The sequence below is a fragment of the Xyrauchen texanus genome, chromosome 31 (genome assembly GCF_025860055.1).
Source record: "Xyrauchen texanus isolate HMW12.3.18 chromosome 31, RBS_HiC_50CHRs, whole genome shotgun sequence".
NCBI classification, from domain to species: Eukaryota; Metazoa; Chordata; class Actinopteri; order Cypriniformes; family Catostomidae; genus Xyrauchen; species Xyrauchen texanus.
The window spans coordinates 32,804,251-32,821,528 of record NC_068306.1 but is presented as its reverse complement, the minus strand read 5'-3'; the positions used below and the strand labels follow the sequence as shown (position 1 = coordinate 32,821,528).

At 39.2% G+C, this 17,278-nt stretch overlaps 1 protein-coding gene across 1 annotated transcript in view; it reads left to right on the top strand.

Moving 5' to 3' along the window:
• Window positions 1-893: 893 nt before the first annotated feature.
• Window positions 894-17,278, top strand: part of LOC127625423 (BTB/POZ domain-containing protein KCTD16-like) — a 149,848-nt gene continuing 133,463 nt past the window's right edge. The window contains exon 1 of the mRNA XM_052100716.1: window positions 894-1,737. Within this exon, the coding sequence (XP_051956676.1) occupies window positions 894-1,737 (844 nt within the window). The remainder of the gene's footprint in view (window positions 1,738-17,278) is intronic.

Sequence of the window (17,278 nt, the reverse complement as noted above, 5' to 3'; positions counted from 1 at the left end):
GGTTGCCAATAATATTACAGACTGACACGATTAACAGCAACGCCACAGCACCGCGCGCATACTCCTTTAAGATGATGTAATACTTTAAAACCCATTATGTTTTTCCTTTTTTACCCCCGCCCGCATCGCTGAGGCAACAACCGCTGAGACGGTTATTTTCCCGCGGCACAGCCCTGCTCGCGAGGGGACAGAGAGTGATTTTTTGGGTCTTTTTTTACTCTCAAAGACAGATTTATATCGTGCCTCTTTCAGCACAGAACACTGACAGAAACACTGGATTTTCCTGTAAACAACTGGAATTATCGACCAACCCAATAATCTTTATAACTGTGTTGGTTTTAACTTGCACCTCGGACTTGATATGTTCTAATCTGTCTCTTTTTGTCGTCAAAAGTTGGATTCGAAACGCTGCTGAACTGGCTCGGGAACTTTGGACCTGATTTATAGGCTAGAATTCCCCCAGTGAGAAACAAACCTTTTGACTGAAAACTGATTTCTTCAAGCAAACTTGCAGCTTCTCAAACGACAAGAAACGCGACCATGCCCATCTTCTCCTCCAGCTGCCGCGCTTTTTGTGGACCGCCGGATGCTGAGCAACTGATACTCGCTCGCGAGGTGCGACTCTCTGGTGTGCGCGTGTAGCTCGTTCTCCCTCGGATATTTCGCCGTTCGTCTGGTCCTTTTTATGGATTTTTTATTTTATTTTGTCATCTGTGGAGAACACAATATTTTACAATGCTAATTTACATCCCTATGTATTTTGTTGAAATGCTTTTTTTTATCAGCTATTTTTGTGCATATTAGATCGACTGCATTTACTACACCTTTACCGAAGCTCTAGAGCGAAGTTTTCCATCTTGTTTCAGTGTGGATAGGACGATTTCCAAGCACATATGACTGAAACAATGGCGTTAAGTGGAAACTCAAGAGCTCAGCCGACGGGCAAAGATCAAGGCTCTGTCCACAACAGTTTTCCGGACGTTATTGAACTCAATGTCGGGGGACAGGTGTACTATACTCGCCACATCACGTTAATCAGCCACCCGGGCTCGCTTCTGGGAAAAATATTCTCAACTAAAAATAATGCGTCAAATGATCTCGCCAGAGACCCCAAAGGCCGTTACTTCATCGACCGGGATGGGTTTTTATTCAGATATGTTTTAGACTACCTCAGAGACAAACAAGTCGTCCTCCCCGACCATTTCCCGGAGAAGGGGAGACTGAGGAAAGAAGCGGAGTACTTTCAATTACCCGACTTGGCTAAACTCTTGACCCATGACGACTTGAAGCCCAGTCCCGACGAATACATCCACAGTGATTACGAGGACGGGTCTCAAGGAAGCGACCAGCGAATGTGCCCCCCGGCCACGCTCGTTCCCGCCGACAGAACGAGTGGGTTCATAACCGTCGGATATCGCGGGTCTTGCACGATGGGCAGGGAGAGTCAAACCGATGCCAAATTTCGGAGGGTGCCGAGGATCATGATATGTGGGAGGATTGCTTTGGCCAAAGAAGTTTTTGGCGAGACCTTGAATGAGAGCAGGGACCCAGATAGGACCCCTGACAGGTACACGTCCCGCTTTTACCTCAAGTTCAAACACCTGGAGCGCTCTTTTGATATGCTCTCGGAATGTGGCTTCCAGATGATGGCGTGTAACTCGTCAGTGACGGCCTCGTTCGTCAACCAGCACACTGACGACAAGATATGGTCAAGTTACACTGAGTACGTCTTTTACCGTAAGTTTCTTCTCTAATATTTAGTCAATACTTGCATTTCGTGAGCTATTTCCATGCTCTGCCACCTCTGCCTGAGCATTTCTTCTTTTTTGGCGCGCTTTCACATCTGCGTTATCCTTGTATTAGCACTAGACGGCGCACTCGGTTTTCAGTTTCTGCTTTCTAATTTGTTGTGTAAATTGTTTATCAATATCCAAGAAATATTGCTTACTCTTTACAGCATCTTATATAAATGCTCAGTTGATGTTTTGCAGTAAAAGCGTTTTTTAAAGCAATAGTTCACCACAAAATGAAAATTCTGTCATTGTTTACTCAACCGCATGCCATCCCAAATGTGTCTGAATTTATTTCTTCTGTTGAACACAAATTTAAATTTTTAGAAGAATATTTTCAGAAGAATATGGTTACTGAAACTCTGAAGTTAGAGGCAGCATAAAAGTAGGCCTAATCCATACGACTCTAGTGGTTAAATCCATAGCTTAAGAAGCGGTATGATGGATGAGAAACGATTAATATTCAAGTTTTTACTATAAATTCTCCTCCTTACACAGTATGTAGCGATATGCACAGAGAATGCGAATCACCAAAAACAAAAGAAGAAGAACTCTTAAGAGGAGAAGAACGCTTAGGAGGGCTGTTTGAAAGTGGAGATTTAAAGGACTTAAATAATTATCTGTTTCTCACACACACCTATCATATTGCATCTGAAGTCATGGATTTAACCACTGGACTACTTTTATGTGTCCTTTACATGCTTTTTTGAGCCACAAAGGTCTAATCACCACTCACTTGCATTGTATGGACCTACAGAGCTGATATATTCCTCTAAAAATCTTAATTTGTGGTCTGTAGAGGAAAGAAATACACATCTGGGATGGCATCAAGGTGAGTAAATAATGAGAGAATTTTATTTTTTGGGTGAACTTTCCAATAAAATATTACTTTTCTGAATCTGTACCTGTGGTACATACCCAGACATTGAAAGACTTTATGAAAGACTTTCTTACCTGGTAAGTAATGCTTTCTCAAAGAGAGAAGCCCCCTCCCCCATCTTTCTGTCTATCTCGGCGAGCATCTCAATGGAGTGGCAGATGATGATGGCTTTCTATAATGGCTATCATAACATTTTATGATGTAACAAAACACCAACCACTTTAGGCCGGTAGTGGCTAATGTTCTGCCGAACCAGCAGTTGCCCTGCCACAACAAGGCACAATGGAAGAAAGCACATAATGGACTTAATACCGAGCCATTAAAGAGATCATAGCTGCCATATTCAAAACGTTTACAGATTTTCACAAGACAGTCATTTAAATTAGCTTTTTTCCCCATCTTTTTTTATTTTATTTATTGCCTTAATTTATCATACTGTAAAATTACAAACATTTTGTAAGAGCATATATGTTTTCTTGGTGGACATTATCACTAATAAAGCCATATACTCTGAATAAATAGCTTTTTCTTTAGTGCATCTCAATCAGAAATCCTACAGTTTTATCTGTACTCTAGCATGATAATAGGATCTCCCATGAGAATCAAATGGTATGCTAGGTACTGGGCTGAATGCATAGTGCTCTAGCTATGGCAGGGTTTCCACTCCATGTTTTAGGGCTTTTGTATGTGAAACAATTTGGAGCAAAAGAGAAAAGTCTCTTAATTTTCATCTTTTTAAATTAATTTATTTAGCATTTTTTTACATTAACATTAAATTAATATAGATCCTACACAAGGCCAGCTTCACCAATACAACTGCAAGGTCTGCCCCATTGGGGACCCTTATAATATGGGGTAAGTTGTCACAATGAGAACCTGCTATTAACTCTCAGAGACCCAAGCATAAATATAGATGGAAATATTCTACTCCTTGAACAAGTTTATTTATTTCTTTTCTTTTTTTTAGGAAGCCACAGGTTATGAAAAATAGGTAACACTACAATAAGGTTCCATTTGTTAACAGTAGTTAATAACATTAGTAAATTAGTAAAATTCAGTGTTGTATTAGTTCACATTAGTTAATGCACTATGAACTATCATAACCTAATGAACAATTACTATATTGTTAATAACTACATTAACAAAGATGAATAAATACTGTTGTTCATTGTTATTTCATGATACCTAATCCATTAACTAATGTTAACAAATGTAACCTTATTATAAAGTTCTACAAACTTTTTTTTTAAATGAATATTTTGTTTTGAGGTGAATTTTTGAAAAGCAACAACATTGCAATGCTTGGAATTGCTAGGAAAATTACACCACTGTTTTTGTTTTAGACAGTTACTGGAAGTTCTGAATTCACTATTGCAAACTAATGACAGCTACTGATATTGAAAATATACTTGTATTTGCTATAATTAAAATAATAAAAAATACCAATCTTTATGTAACATAGCTTATTTAATATACAATGAATACCATAAAACATTTATATATTTTATGACAGAACAGTACAGAAAACTGCTGAAAATAATTTGGAATAGTTTGATTTACGAAAAAGGCTTCATTGTGAGAATAATAGAAAAAGTTTGACGACAATTGCTCAGCGACAATTGCTACACTTAATAAAAGCCTTAAAAAGTTTAGATTTTCAGGGATGTAATATTTTATCAGTCATTAAACATGTTGGAAATATTACAGGTTAAATACTTACTTGGAGAACTGCAAAAAATACAAAAAGAAATCAAGCCAAACAGTTGTTGTGATACAGTTTCAGCTATTGTTCTAGTTTTTGCCCATATTTAATGAACATTAGATATTATTTAATTGATTTTAACAAACATTGCAGTTCTGCTACACTGATACTCTGAGGGAGATTCTGAGCCTAATAAACACAAAACAATTAATTAAAACAAAATATCAAACCATTGTTTTTGGTCAACATGAAGTGAAATAATGGATTGTATCCAACTTGCCTAGATGACATATATGAAAAATGCCCTTGTCCTGAGAACAAATTCCAATCTTTTGGTTAAAATCTACCCACATTATATATTTGACCCTTGCCTGAATGCACAGTAATCCAGGTGATATAATTGTGCTCACTTGTTTTCTCAACATAAAATATAATGATATTCAAAGTTACGTTTGGAGAATAGAATTCACAAAAATATATTATATATATATATATATATATATATATATATATATATATATATATATATATATATATATATATATATATATATATATATATATATATATATTATGTGCAGGGCGGAGGGATTCCACACAGGGGGATATATATATATGACAGCTTTGAACAATATGTTTGAAACAGCAAAACCACTGACAGAGACCTTACCCTGAGATAATGCCCTTATGACAACTAACCCGTTCTCCCCTATATGTTTAAATGTTATAAAAGCAACAGAAGGACTATCCTTAAATTAGTGCAATATTTCTGAACTTTCATTTTGATTATAGAGTCAAAAGAGTACTAATGTCATTCAATTCAATCAATTCACCCTCCAGCCCAAGCTTTTGAAAACAGCATGCACCAAGGAGTTTAGAAAAGTTTTAGAAAGTGTTTCCAAAGTTTCTAAAGTTTGAACCCAGACTCCTACACACTCCACCAAGCCTGTTGAGATTGCTTTGCCTCTAGCACAGCACACCAGTTGCTATTTATAAGCTTCAAAGCTCTGATGCAATGTCTACCCAGAGTGCAATCCCTTGCAGGCAAATTTATTTACCAATTTGTTGCATGGTTAGAGTGACTGACAATTAATCATTGGCTGTGACAGGCCGAGGACTTACTGCAGTCTGCCTACAGTGCCATGAATCAGGTCATCAGAACTTGCAGTGAGAAATTCACCTTGTCCTACCCTTAAAAAACAAGTAGTTTCAGCCTCCAAGACTGATCAGAACAATATCGGGAAACATTTAGGGCCTATTTACACTTAATCACATGCATATTGATTGATTGGATTGATATTTTATTGGATATGCACTTTCCATTTACACTTGGCCATATAAATGTGTCTCAGAAAAACAGAAATAAATCTGATTTCCTGTTTATTGACTGCTATATGCAAATATAACAGAGTTCACTTCCATGATGATAATAATTCCAAACAGCAAAAAATGCAACTAATATTTCTTTGACAAGTCTGAAACATCTGATCAGTAAAAATGCATGCTGTGATCAAGTGTAAATAAGACAATGATCATTCCAGTATCTTATATTATTGATGTGTTAAAGACTGTCATTCATAAAAAAGGAAATTTCGTCATCAGCAATGTGCTCTAGCACTGAATGCTTGCTGCATGATTTTTTTAACTGCCCGCACTCAAAACATACAGTATGTACATGTGCCTGGAATTATTTGCAATAATGAATGGGTCCACACGGTGGTAACACTCACAATTGAGTCACGAAGAATCTCTAGAAGAAGATATAATGGCTGGTAAATAACAGTAGATGAAGGAGGAAACAACAACAGTGGATATGCACCTCAAGAGCGCGTGGGTGAGGAGGTCAGGAAATACCTGCAATTGTTACCCTTATGTCTTAAGGAATATAAAGGCATCATTATGGGTCTAAACTCCTGAAAATACATTTTCCAGTATCTCATAGCAGTTGTAGCACACATGAGCCAACCAACTATTTATGAGTGCACAGTCAAATGAAGGATACACTTGAAAGGCTGAACATACGACTGTACGCAGATGCTAAGCATTCATGTTAAACCGAAATATACTTTGGGCTTTTGGTTGAGCAAACAACAAAGATGCAGATACATAGTAGCAACACATACTGTATATTTAGGCCTACCCCTAAAATTCCAGTTTTTAGAACAGGAACAGGTAGCTAGTGAATGGAGTGGCAGTAGGGGGTTGGTTAAAAAAAGCAAGGGTGGATGGAGTGGTGTTGTCCTGCTTAAACCGATTTGTTTAGCTAGGCCATGACAGCTTTGACACTCCACTTGTTAGATGCAGTTGCTCCCCTGCTAACTCCATCAGGGGACCTAGCTAATTCTTAGCCTAGCAGCTGCATAATGCACTACCAGAGAAAGAGAGAGAGAAAAATAGAGAGAGAGAGAGGGGGGGAGGGGGGGGGGGGCAGAGAGTAAGTCTGGAGGTGCAGATTAGCAATATGGATCATGCAAACTCAGACAATTGAGAGATGCTGTTCTCGTAATAACTAAACACATAGAAAGTGCTCCTGCTCCAGTTGGTTTTGCTTTAGGACATTGGACATCAAATGGTGACCAACGTTTTTATCATGATAATAAAATCTGCAATAAAAAGTACAACATAATAATAACAACCAAAGATTTCCTAAAAATCAAACATTTTACTGTATTTTTTCTATTTTTATAATATAATATAATATAATAATATTAATATATTGTAAATCACATGTCCTGCTACAGTGAACATTTATTCAGTGAGTAGTCATTCATCCAACCAAATGTCTCACTCTAAACGTAGCATGCACGTATATAATGCTTCCAGTCAATTCCGATGTGGGATATTCATTCTTGATTTCCTGATCTCTGACCACGTAGCGTTATGTTGTTCTGATGCACAAAGAAACACTACGGCAATGTTAAAATTCTAAGAAACAGAAAAGATAATTTACCATGTTTAACACATACATCTCTGCAAATGTTTGTGAAATGGTTTTAATATAAACCCACATCTCTGTGAAATCAGAGATCAAGATTTCCCTATCTGTCACTCACTTGACCTTGTGTCGATGTAATGATACTAGGGGTCACTCTTAGGGACCGGAATCACCTCTGATCTTTGATAAAAGGCCAATTGGCGAGTGGTATTTGCATGTCCCTCCCCCGGACATATGGGTATAAAAGGAGGGGACGTGCATACCGCTCATTAGATTTTCTATTCGGAGCCCAACGGTCGATGGTTCAAGCTGAGCAAGCGATTTCCATCCCTCACCTCTGCTGGATCCTTACGGCGCATTACAGCGGCTTTCTCCCTTCTCTGCACGGGTGCACTGCAGAGATCGCCCTTGTACTCTATACACAAGAGTATATTCTGAAAGAGCATTTTCCTTCATAAAAGAGAATATATTCCTAAAAGAGCGGCACACATCAGAACGTCTTTTTCAAGACACGTCTTTTTAAAGATGCCTTTTTCGGTTGTGTGTTATTCCTGGTTGTGGTCGATACCTCTTGTCTTCTGATGGCCATGATCACTGTCATTCGTGCCTGGGCGCTGCCCACGCAGAGACAACTTTCGTGGACGCATCATGTCCTCATTGTGAGGCAATGACCATTGCAACGTTGTGGTCATGGCTCGCATTCGTATGAAAGCAAGCCACCCCAGCAGCTCCCACCCTCGGTCCTTCTACCTTTGGGTATGAGGCCAGTGCAGCGAGCACTGGGGGTGATTCGGGGACCCCAATGGGACCACCTCCGCCGGTAAAATGGACCTCCCATTCCCCAGCATGATCGTTTTGTCCCGGCTAGTCATTCGGATGAGTGCGCCGGCTCGTCCCAGGGCTAGTTCGACCTCTTATTCGGTGCCCGTGAAGGTGATGAGCTGTGGCACGGTACTCAAACCCTTTCAGCCTGTCCTTGTCCCCTCGCGTCTTCACAAAGGTCGCAGAGGCTGCCCATGCCGCGTTAAGGGAACTAGGCCTCCACATTCTCAACTACCTTGACGACTAGCTAATCCTAGCTCACTCTTGGGATGTGTTGTGCACACTGGGACCGGGTGCTCACTCACCTAAGCTGGCTAGGGCTTCGGGTCAACTGGGAAAAGAGCAAGCTCCTTCAGAACATCTCTTTTCTTGGTTTGGAGTTGGACTCAGTCTCGATGACGGTGCGCCTCACGAATGAGCGTGCCGAGTCAGTGCTGGCCTGTCTGAAAGTGTCAGAGAGAAGACCGCGGTTCCACTTAAACTATTTCAGAGGTTCCTGGGGCATATGGGATCTTCGGCGGTGGCCACACCGCTCGGGTTGATGCATATGAAACCGCTTCAGCACTGGCTCTGGACTCGAGTCCCAAGATGGGCATGGCGCCACGGTACACATCGCGTGGCCATCACACCGATCTGTCACCATCTCTTCAGCTCTTGGAACGACCTCGCATCTACAGGCAGGGGTTCTCCTAGAGCAGATCTCCAGGCGCGTCGTTGTTACAACCGATGCCTCCAAGACAGGCTAGGGCGCCACATGCAACTGGCACGCGGCTGCCGGCCCCTGGATTGGCCCGCGGCTACGTTGGTACATCAACTGCCTCGAGTTGCTGGCAATACTGCTTGCCCTGCGGATGTTTCGGCCGTTGATCCAGGGCAAGCATGTGTTGGTTCAAAACAGATAACACGGCTATGGTCGCATATTTCAACTGTCAAATCGCTGTGAGCCACTCACATCCCGGCCGACCTCAACATCACGTGGACGCGCTGTCCTGTTTATTCTTGTGTTGGCAGGATTGTGACAGTTTCTTCCGCCCATCTCTCAGGTTCTCCCATGTGCTGTTGTTTCTCTCTCCCTTGTGTTTCTCACAGGTGCTGCTCAGCAGCACAATCAGCGTTGCCATGGCAGCGCTGATTCGCTCTGCTTGTGATTATGGGCAGCACCTGTATCCTATCTCCTGCTCCTCTATTTATTCTCTCCTTTGTCTCATCTCCCCTGCCAGATTGTAGTGTTTTGTTCCCAGTCTAGTCTTGTTGGTCCTGTGCAGTCCAGTTACCCCAGTCGGTTTGTTTTGTATTGTTCCTGTGAATTTCAGCTACCCCCAGTCAGTTTATTTTCAGTTTTATTGTTGTCTCGTTTTATTTGTACTCTTTCGTGAGTGTTTTGTTTTTAAGTTGTTTTGTTCATTTTGTAAGATGTTTTTTTGTTTATTTTTTCAATAAAACTACATCATTGTCATTCCTGCATCTTGGGTCCTTTTTCAAAACAGTGACATTATATGACAGTTTTCAAAGAAGGAAGTTGAAAATTCTGGCTGTCTTAGTTGAATGTATCGCATCATAAGGGACAGAAGGTGCTTTCACACATAGGTCTACAGCTTATTCCGGAAAATTAATCCCATTTTTCCATTTAGAGGTCATGTGTACAGGATCCATTGTGAAATACAGGTAAATCAGCTCTGGTAATTTCCCAGAATAACAGTAACATTACCAGAAAAGTTCAAATTTGATGCCATGTGTGAACAAAGTCATAAGATTAATGGTTTGAGTTCGTACAAGTCAGGATGCGCTGGAGTCTGCTTTGGGCCATTCACAAAGTTATGAAGGAGAGAATGCAATTACTTTGCCGTTTAACGCTTGTAATTCGTGAGTTAAAAAATAATGTCATTAAATCTGACAGATATTGAAACTAAAGCACTTCTCTATATGTACCAGCAATTTAACGGGTGTCAAGAGTGAAAGTAGCTAGTGTCTGTGGACACAACATTGTAATAACAATTGCAAAGCTTATTACAGATCAGGAACTAATATCCAGACTGTAAAATCATCTTGAATTGAAGCATTTTTTACCGAGGCTTGCTGTGAAATAGGCCTTGAAATCAAAGACGAGTCTGATAGAAATGCGATTACACCCCCTGTAAGTTATGCGTCCTGATGTGTTCAGGGCAATAAGTTAAGCCATGCTCAGCAATTAGACCAATGTTGACTGAATTACAGAGTAAAGAAAACTGAATTTGTGTCAAGGAAAAAATCTGATATAGATAGAAAAATTTGACTAAAAATGTTATAATGTAGATGGCTCTGCATCCAGGATAGGCTCAATTCCAAGAGGGAATTCTTCAACAACATTATCATTCAAGACCCAATACCCATTGTTTCCCTTGTGTGTTCTTTAATATTATACTATAGGCTATATTATTGTGAGTATGCTAATTCTAAATGAAATTTTCGTGCCACTGCAAAGCGTTGGCCATGGGTGGGAGTGTCTGCGCTATCTGTGGGTGTATGCAAGCAAACTGGGTGTATTGTATGTTAATGAGTGCAATTTGCTATTTTCCTGAGAAATAGGTAACTGGCTAAGGTGTTTCAAAAGCAGGTCTGTTTTCAGCTCAGTGTCTAAATTCAGTTCCTATATTTGCAGATTAGAGATTCCACCAGCAGGTGGTAATAAATTTCATGTCCAAACTCACATGCATCAAATAATAACCATGACAATCACTGTTGTAGCCATTTTTGGAAAAAGAAATTATGAGATTTGTGTTAAACTATCTATAGGTTATGGTTTATTTTTCAATGATTAAAATTATTATGTCTATATTTACAAATGTATTTATGATCTAGTTTAGAGAAACACCATCTATATGTAGATGATGTGGCTTGGACACATCGTCAGTGATGGAACCCAGGGTCGTCGGGTGTTTCGGGTCTAATCATCAGACACCCTCACCTGGGTGACCCAACCGGGGTTGATCAGTCCCCAGCTTGTGTCCAAGCGGCACGCTACACCATGGATCCCCCCTCTTGATCCACAACCACCTTGAAGCTTTTTCCACAGCTTCAATGATGTTCCTGGTGGCTTTTCTTTCCTGCAACCCTCTGATGCCAAGGAGCCTGAGTGCCCGGTGCAGAGACTGCCCTGGAAATCCCCTGCAGCCCACCTCGATAGGCTCACAGCGGGCCTTCCATCCATTCCCTCTACAGGCCTCCAGCAGCTCAAGGTATTTGGCCCTCTTCCGCTCATGGGCTTCCTATATGCGGTCTTCCCAGGGGACTGTAAGTTCCAAGATCACTACTTGCTTCGAGGAGTCAGATGTTAAGACCATGTCTGGCCTGAGTCTTGTTTTCTCAATGTGCTCTGGGAACCTCAGCTGTCTCCCGAGATCCACTTTCAGCTGCCAGTCACGAGCCATGGCTAGCAGCCCTGTTGAGGTCTTCCGCTCTACCTGCATTTTCTCCCCTGCCCTGACGAAGGCGATGTTGTGCCTTGCTGGGAGCTGCTGTTTGCTCTGTCGTATTCCTGTGCATATGGTATCCGCTACTGACTTCAACACCTGGTCATGCCGCCATGTCGGGCAGCCAGGATGTGCTCTAGAGAACCTCTTGCCAGGCACAGTGGGCATGCTGGAGTTTCCACAAGACACCAAGTATGCAGATTGCAGATTGGATTGGCTTGGGAGGACATCGTATACCGACTGAATCAGAAAGTCTAATTTTTATTAAAATTTTTCCACCTGTTGTCGCAGAATGATTTTTAAGTCAATGCGAAAGGGTCCGGTGGAAGAAGAGGGTGAAATGTTTGGAATTGGTTTTTAGTTTTTTTTGACCACTTCATTATTTTGATTATATTTTTGTTTAGTTTGAAGTGTAATTTGAATTTAGAAATATTTTTGGTTAAATTTTTTAACATATCAATAAATGAATTTAATTGTTCAAAATCAACTGACAGAAGTTGAAACATACTCTATATTGGGGAATTATCTCACTTATGCTTTGCAGCTGCGGTAAGTGATGATCTGCATCAAAGGCATATTTCAGAATAATTTATGAAAGCTGGCCTATAACCTATAACTGCTTTGTCAGATCTTTTTGAACTTTTCAAACCTTTTAGATTTTTTATTTGTAAAGAAGGTATTGCTGACAGATGTGCTGCACTAAGAGTGCAGGACTGTGAACCACTCGAGCTGCATTGCAATTGTGATAAAACTGACCCATTCTTGCTAACGTGAAGGTCAAGAGGAGAAAGTTTCTGACAGAAATTACTTGAAGACTACCAGCTGTGTCATCACGATGAAGAAATTTGAGTCTTCAAATCCCTTCCCATCAAATCTCGGCCTGTCATATCTCTCATTAGGCCACTGGAAACCATTCTTAATTTGATAAACGTCAGCATTGATTAACTTGCCTTGGAGGTAAAGAGATAATTGTGAAGTCTGTCTCCATCACAATGTAAGTGGAAGTCTGTGGCTTAATATGCAAGACAGTACATTAGGGTCTGTGTGAGGTAGCTAACAAGTGACAACAATTATCAAAATCCATCACCCCTGAATCTCATTTCATCCAATTAGGTAAAGTTCTGGTCTTCTGCTTAATCAATGGGCTGGTCTTTTGATGTGTCTGGAATGTTGGCACTTAGGACAACTGATCCAAAATCATTAATGTGGAGAATGATGGAAACATTAGCTTCACTTCACTAACTAAAATAAATAGGGCAGGGTTTACTTCCATTTTAACAATTTAAATATTCCAAAAATATAAATATATTTGTGCAGTTCAGGGTAGGGTTGCACCAGCTGTGTGTAAGATCTCACTTAAGTTATGACGTAAAGTTCAAAATAAGGGCTTAGTAACTACTAGTTAGTTTGTAACTAAGTCAGTGCTTCATTTGGTTGCACCACCTGTTCTTAAGGCAAGACTTAGATAATCGTAAGCTCTCCGTAAAGTAGTGCATAGTCACATAATATGTTGTTTACTTGTAATTATCCAATAAGCAGCCTTCAAATATATACACAGAAGTGATAAAAAGTCAATTTCAGTTTGATCTTGTTACGGTTGATGTTCAAAGCTTTTTTGCTCACGTAACTCAGCTGTTATAAATTATATATGCAAACAAGATATCATTAATGGCATATTTAGCCTGTGTAAATAATAATATTCAATAACTGTATTTAAAATGAATAAGGGGAAATAAATAAATACTAATACAACAGGCTGGAATAATAGACATTTATTCATTTTGATATCTTGTATATTTTGTATATGTTGAAACTTGGCACCGTTAGATTGGTTTCATGCTGAAGAAATAATTTTTTTAACATAATGTTTTCTTCTGTAAATGTAAACGAGAGTAATTGCCAACCAGAGGCGGCGGCAGCCGATTTTGCCGGGGCTTCAGCCCCGAATGTTTTGAGTGTAGCCCCGAATGTATTTTGAATAGTTGACTGACAAATATGAAACCAGACAAAAGCCTATGTAAACCCTCTGCAAAGTTGCCTTATTTCATTGTGCTTTGGCTTTGCACATACTGCATACAGCCTGTAAAAATAGACATAGGCATAATCTAGCCTATAGAATAAGTTCTTTGCTGTCGGTAGCCTATGGGCAACTCCGTTTCTTCCTCTCTGTTGAATATGCAGCAGGTAGAGGAGGAGCTTGCACAGTCGTTGACATCAACTAACCTTACTTAGTGGAGAGTTAACGGCAATTAGCAGGAAAGACAGCAAAAATTAAGCAAATGAGGCTTTGGGGATTTTTCCGAAAGAAGTCAGTGGGTAAGAATTCACATTTGTTTTTGTCCTTAAAGTCTTAAGATCATCATCTAGCTGGCTTTCACCCACAGTAGCTAAACCTCAAGAGTTGTAGCCTCTAATCTCCTTGTTTAGATTGATGCATCTAAACAATGCATAGCTCCGAGTAGCTCAATGCGTAGCTCCGAGTTAACGTTGTCGGCGGAGACCGCGGTTCGAGCCCCGTATGGAGCGCACTTTTCTTGTTTATCAGGTGTTGTTTTCGCTAAGGATAACCAATAAGCATTAACATAAAATGTATGTGTGACTCGTTTTGTGATATTAATTTGTAGGAAATGTACACTTTGATTTGATTGTATGGTTTTGTAGAGTGTAGCAAAGATGAGCAACAGACTGAGGAGCAGCAGCGGTTGCAGTGCCAGAATCAGGCATGGAAACTGGTAACAATTAATAAGTCACTTTACTTTAGAGAAAGTTAAAAGTGAAACATTGTTTATCTCAATGATCCTAATGAAAGGATTTTGACAGATGAATTATTCTCATAGAGATGATGAGAATTATATACAGTTCGATGCCATAGTGTGTCAATGAACTTAGACTAAAGTCATTCATGTATTGCTTTAACTTAGGATCTTATACATCATTTTGACTATTTATGTCAAAAAATATAAATTATTTATATTCAATATTTTTTTTACCTCACTTTACTCACTATAATATAACTCTTTTGTGATGACTTTATGTTAATGTACATGAAAATTCAAGAGTCATGATAGATCTAAGGGCAATCCCACTGATCTGCTCTTCCCAATACATTTTCTTCAATGGTATTGGTCCACAATTTGAAATATGTAGCACTTGATGAATTAGTTGTTTGAAGCTAGTTTGCAATAAGTTATGTGCTGTATCTGTTCTTTTCATCACAGATGATTCAGGGAGGAGAGAGGATGTTGAGGATAGTACTAGTGGAAGATTTAGGAACTGTAGAAACAGGCCCAGCCAGAGCAAAACTCAAAGAATACCCTCTCACCAGCTCTGGACTACAGGGAAGTGGTTGCTAGTGTGAAAATAAAATTGTCTGGGCTAAGCCCTGGATGTCCTTCAATGCTGGAAACGCCTCTGTTGCCAACCTCATCATATATATGTCGAAAGGACTGAAGCTTGTCAACCAAAACATGAGCTCATTGATGTCATGTTTGACAAATGAGTCTGCTTTTTTATTCAAACAGCACGTGCTTGCCCTGCGGAGGTTTCGGCCTTTGATCCAGGGCAAGCACGTGTTGGTTCAAAACAGACAACACAGCTACGGTCGCATATTTTCCATAATATTTAGTTTATATGGAGGGTTACATTCTGCCTATGTTTAATGGTGCAATGCTCACATAGTTAGTAGTGTGTAAATTGTGACTTAGTGCCCATTTATGCCACAGTTAGGCTAAGTTGTAACTTACGCTGGTGCAACTGGCCCCTGGACATTGTCTTTAAATGATAGATCACCCAAAAAATTAAAATTCAGGCATAATTTACTCACACTCGCTTTATGATTTTTTTCAGATTTTTATATATATATATTATATAAATGTATATACTGTATATGTATTATATAAATATTATATAAATCGCAATTTAGTTTATGTCACCAGATTTCGACTTTATATCATAATTTTGACTTTATTTCTCGCAATTGTGAAAAAAAATGTTCGCAATTGTGTCACAATTATCCCTTTTATTTTTTATTTTATGGTGGGATCTGTCTTCCATAGGAAATCGATGGTATAAGATACAAAACATTTCTGATCAAATAATTCATACTGGGCTTCTGGAAATGCCAACATATTTTTTTCACCATTTATAATTGATTCATACTTTTTACAATTAATACAAAATAAATAAATATGTTGAACCCAATAAACCCAAATTAACACACGTAAAAGTGGAAATGATTAATACATTTACTGGTTTTAACAACATAAATAAATTTTATCTTCTTTAGTGTCTTTAATCAGACCTTTATTTTAGACTTTTAGAGTTTATTATTTAGTCTTGTATTTCTCAAGTATAGAATGGTTTGTGACTTTGTTTTCTGTTTAGTGTGTGTAAGCACTATTGGGGTTTGACTAGTCAGACTGACTTAGTCAGAAGATCGAAAAAAATTTTTTTTATTCAGAGTCAGAAGTGCACAACACTGGAGATCAATAAATAAAGGTCACTGAAGGATCAGATGTGCTGGGTAAATGTTGTTGTACCAAAGAAGCAGGCACCTAATGTGTCAGGTCACCTTCTGTGGCTTACACCTTTTGTGGTCCAATCATTGTTTGCTGATTTACTCATTTAGACAAGTTTGAGGTTATAGCCTACAGTGTTTCTCATCTCAAATCACAAATGAGATCTCTTTAATGACTCAATTGTTCTTCCTAGACAGCAGTAAGATTAAATGGAGATCAAAAACAGATTTTTCTCCTGAAAAAGACCCAAATCAAGACAAGTAAGTTTAACTTGTATAGTGCTTTTCACAGCACACATAGTTTCAAAGCACCTTTGCAAAAAATCGTACATTAACAAAAAACTTTATGTAAAATCTATAAAGTCTTTGAGTTATGATTGTGTAGTTTCATTAAAAATGATTGTAAAATGTGTATAAAAATGAAATAATTATATAATATTTGTATTTAGAACACCCTAAGATGTTGGTTAATGGAGAAAAATAATCTTGGGAGAAACCAGACTCACTGTGGGTGCCAGTTCCCCTCTGGCTATACAGCATGAATATAATGCCAATATTAGTTATTTGTGTGCAATATAAGTCATGGTTTTAAATTTGTGAATTAAGTAAGTGTTAAGGTCCAGTGTTTAAACAAAGATTTTGTATGAACAGGTGGTGGTGTAGTGGGCCAAAGCACTAAACTGTTAAGCAGAAGGTTGACGGTTCAATCCCCACAGCCACCATTGTGTCCTTGATCAAGGCACTTAAATCCAGGTTGCTCCGGGGGGATTGTCCTCTGTAAGTCGCTTTGGATAAAAGTGTCTGCCAAATGCATAAATGTAAATGTAAGATTAATGACTAATGTCTTTGAAGTCCATCCTGGATTAACTGCAGAAGTTCACATATATGCATTGTCCTTTGTTAGTTTGCTGATGAAGGCTTTGGTTTGCAATAAATTGATAGTCTATGTATTCCATTTCAAGAGTGTAGTCCATCATTAGACCAAGGTGATGCAGGCAGAGATCATTTAGGTGCACTTTAGTTCAACCGGCAGGTTATTTCTGTCACGTTTCTATGTGTTTGAGTTCAGTTTTGAGATCTTGTTCCCCCCCCCCCGTCTTTTGTGATTTTGGTTCAGTCCGGTTAGTTTTTCCCGCTCCTCGTTTGTGTTCAGTTTCTTCACCTGTGTTCAGTTAATTATCCCAT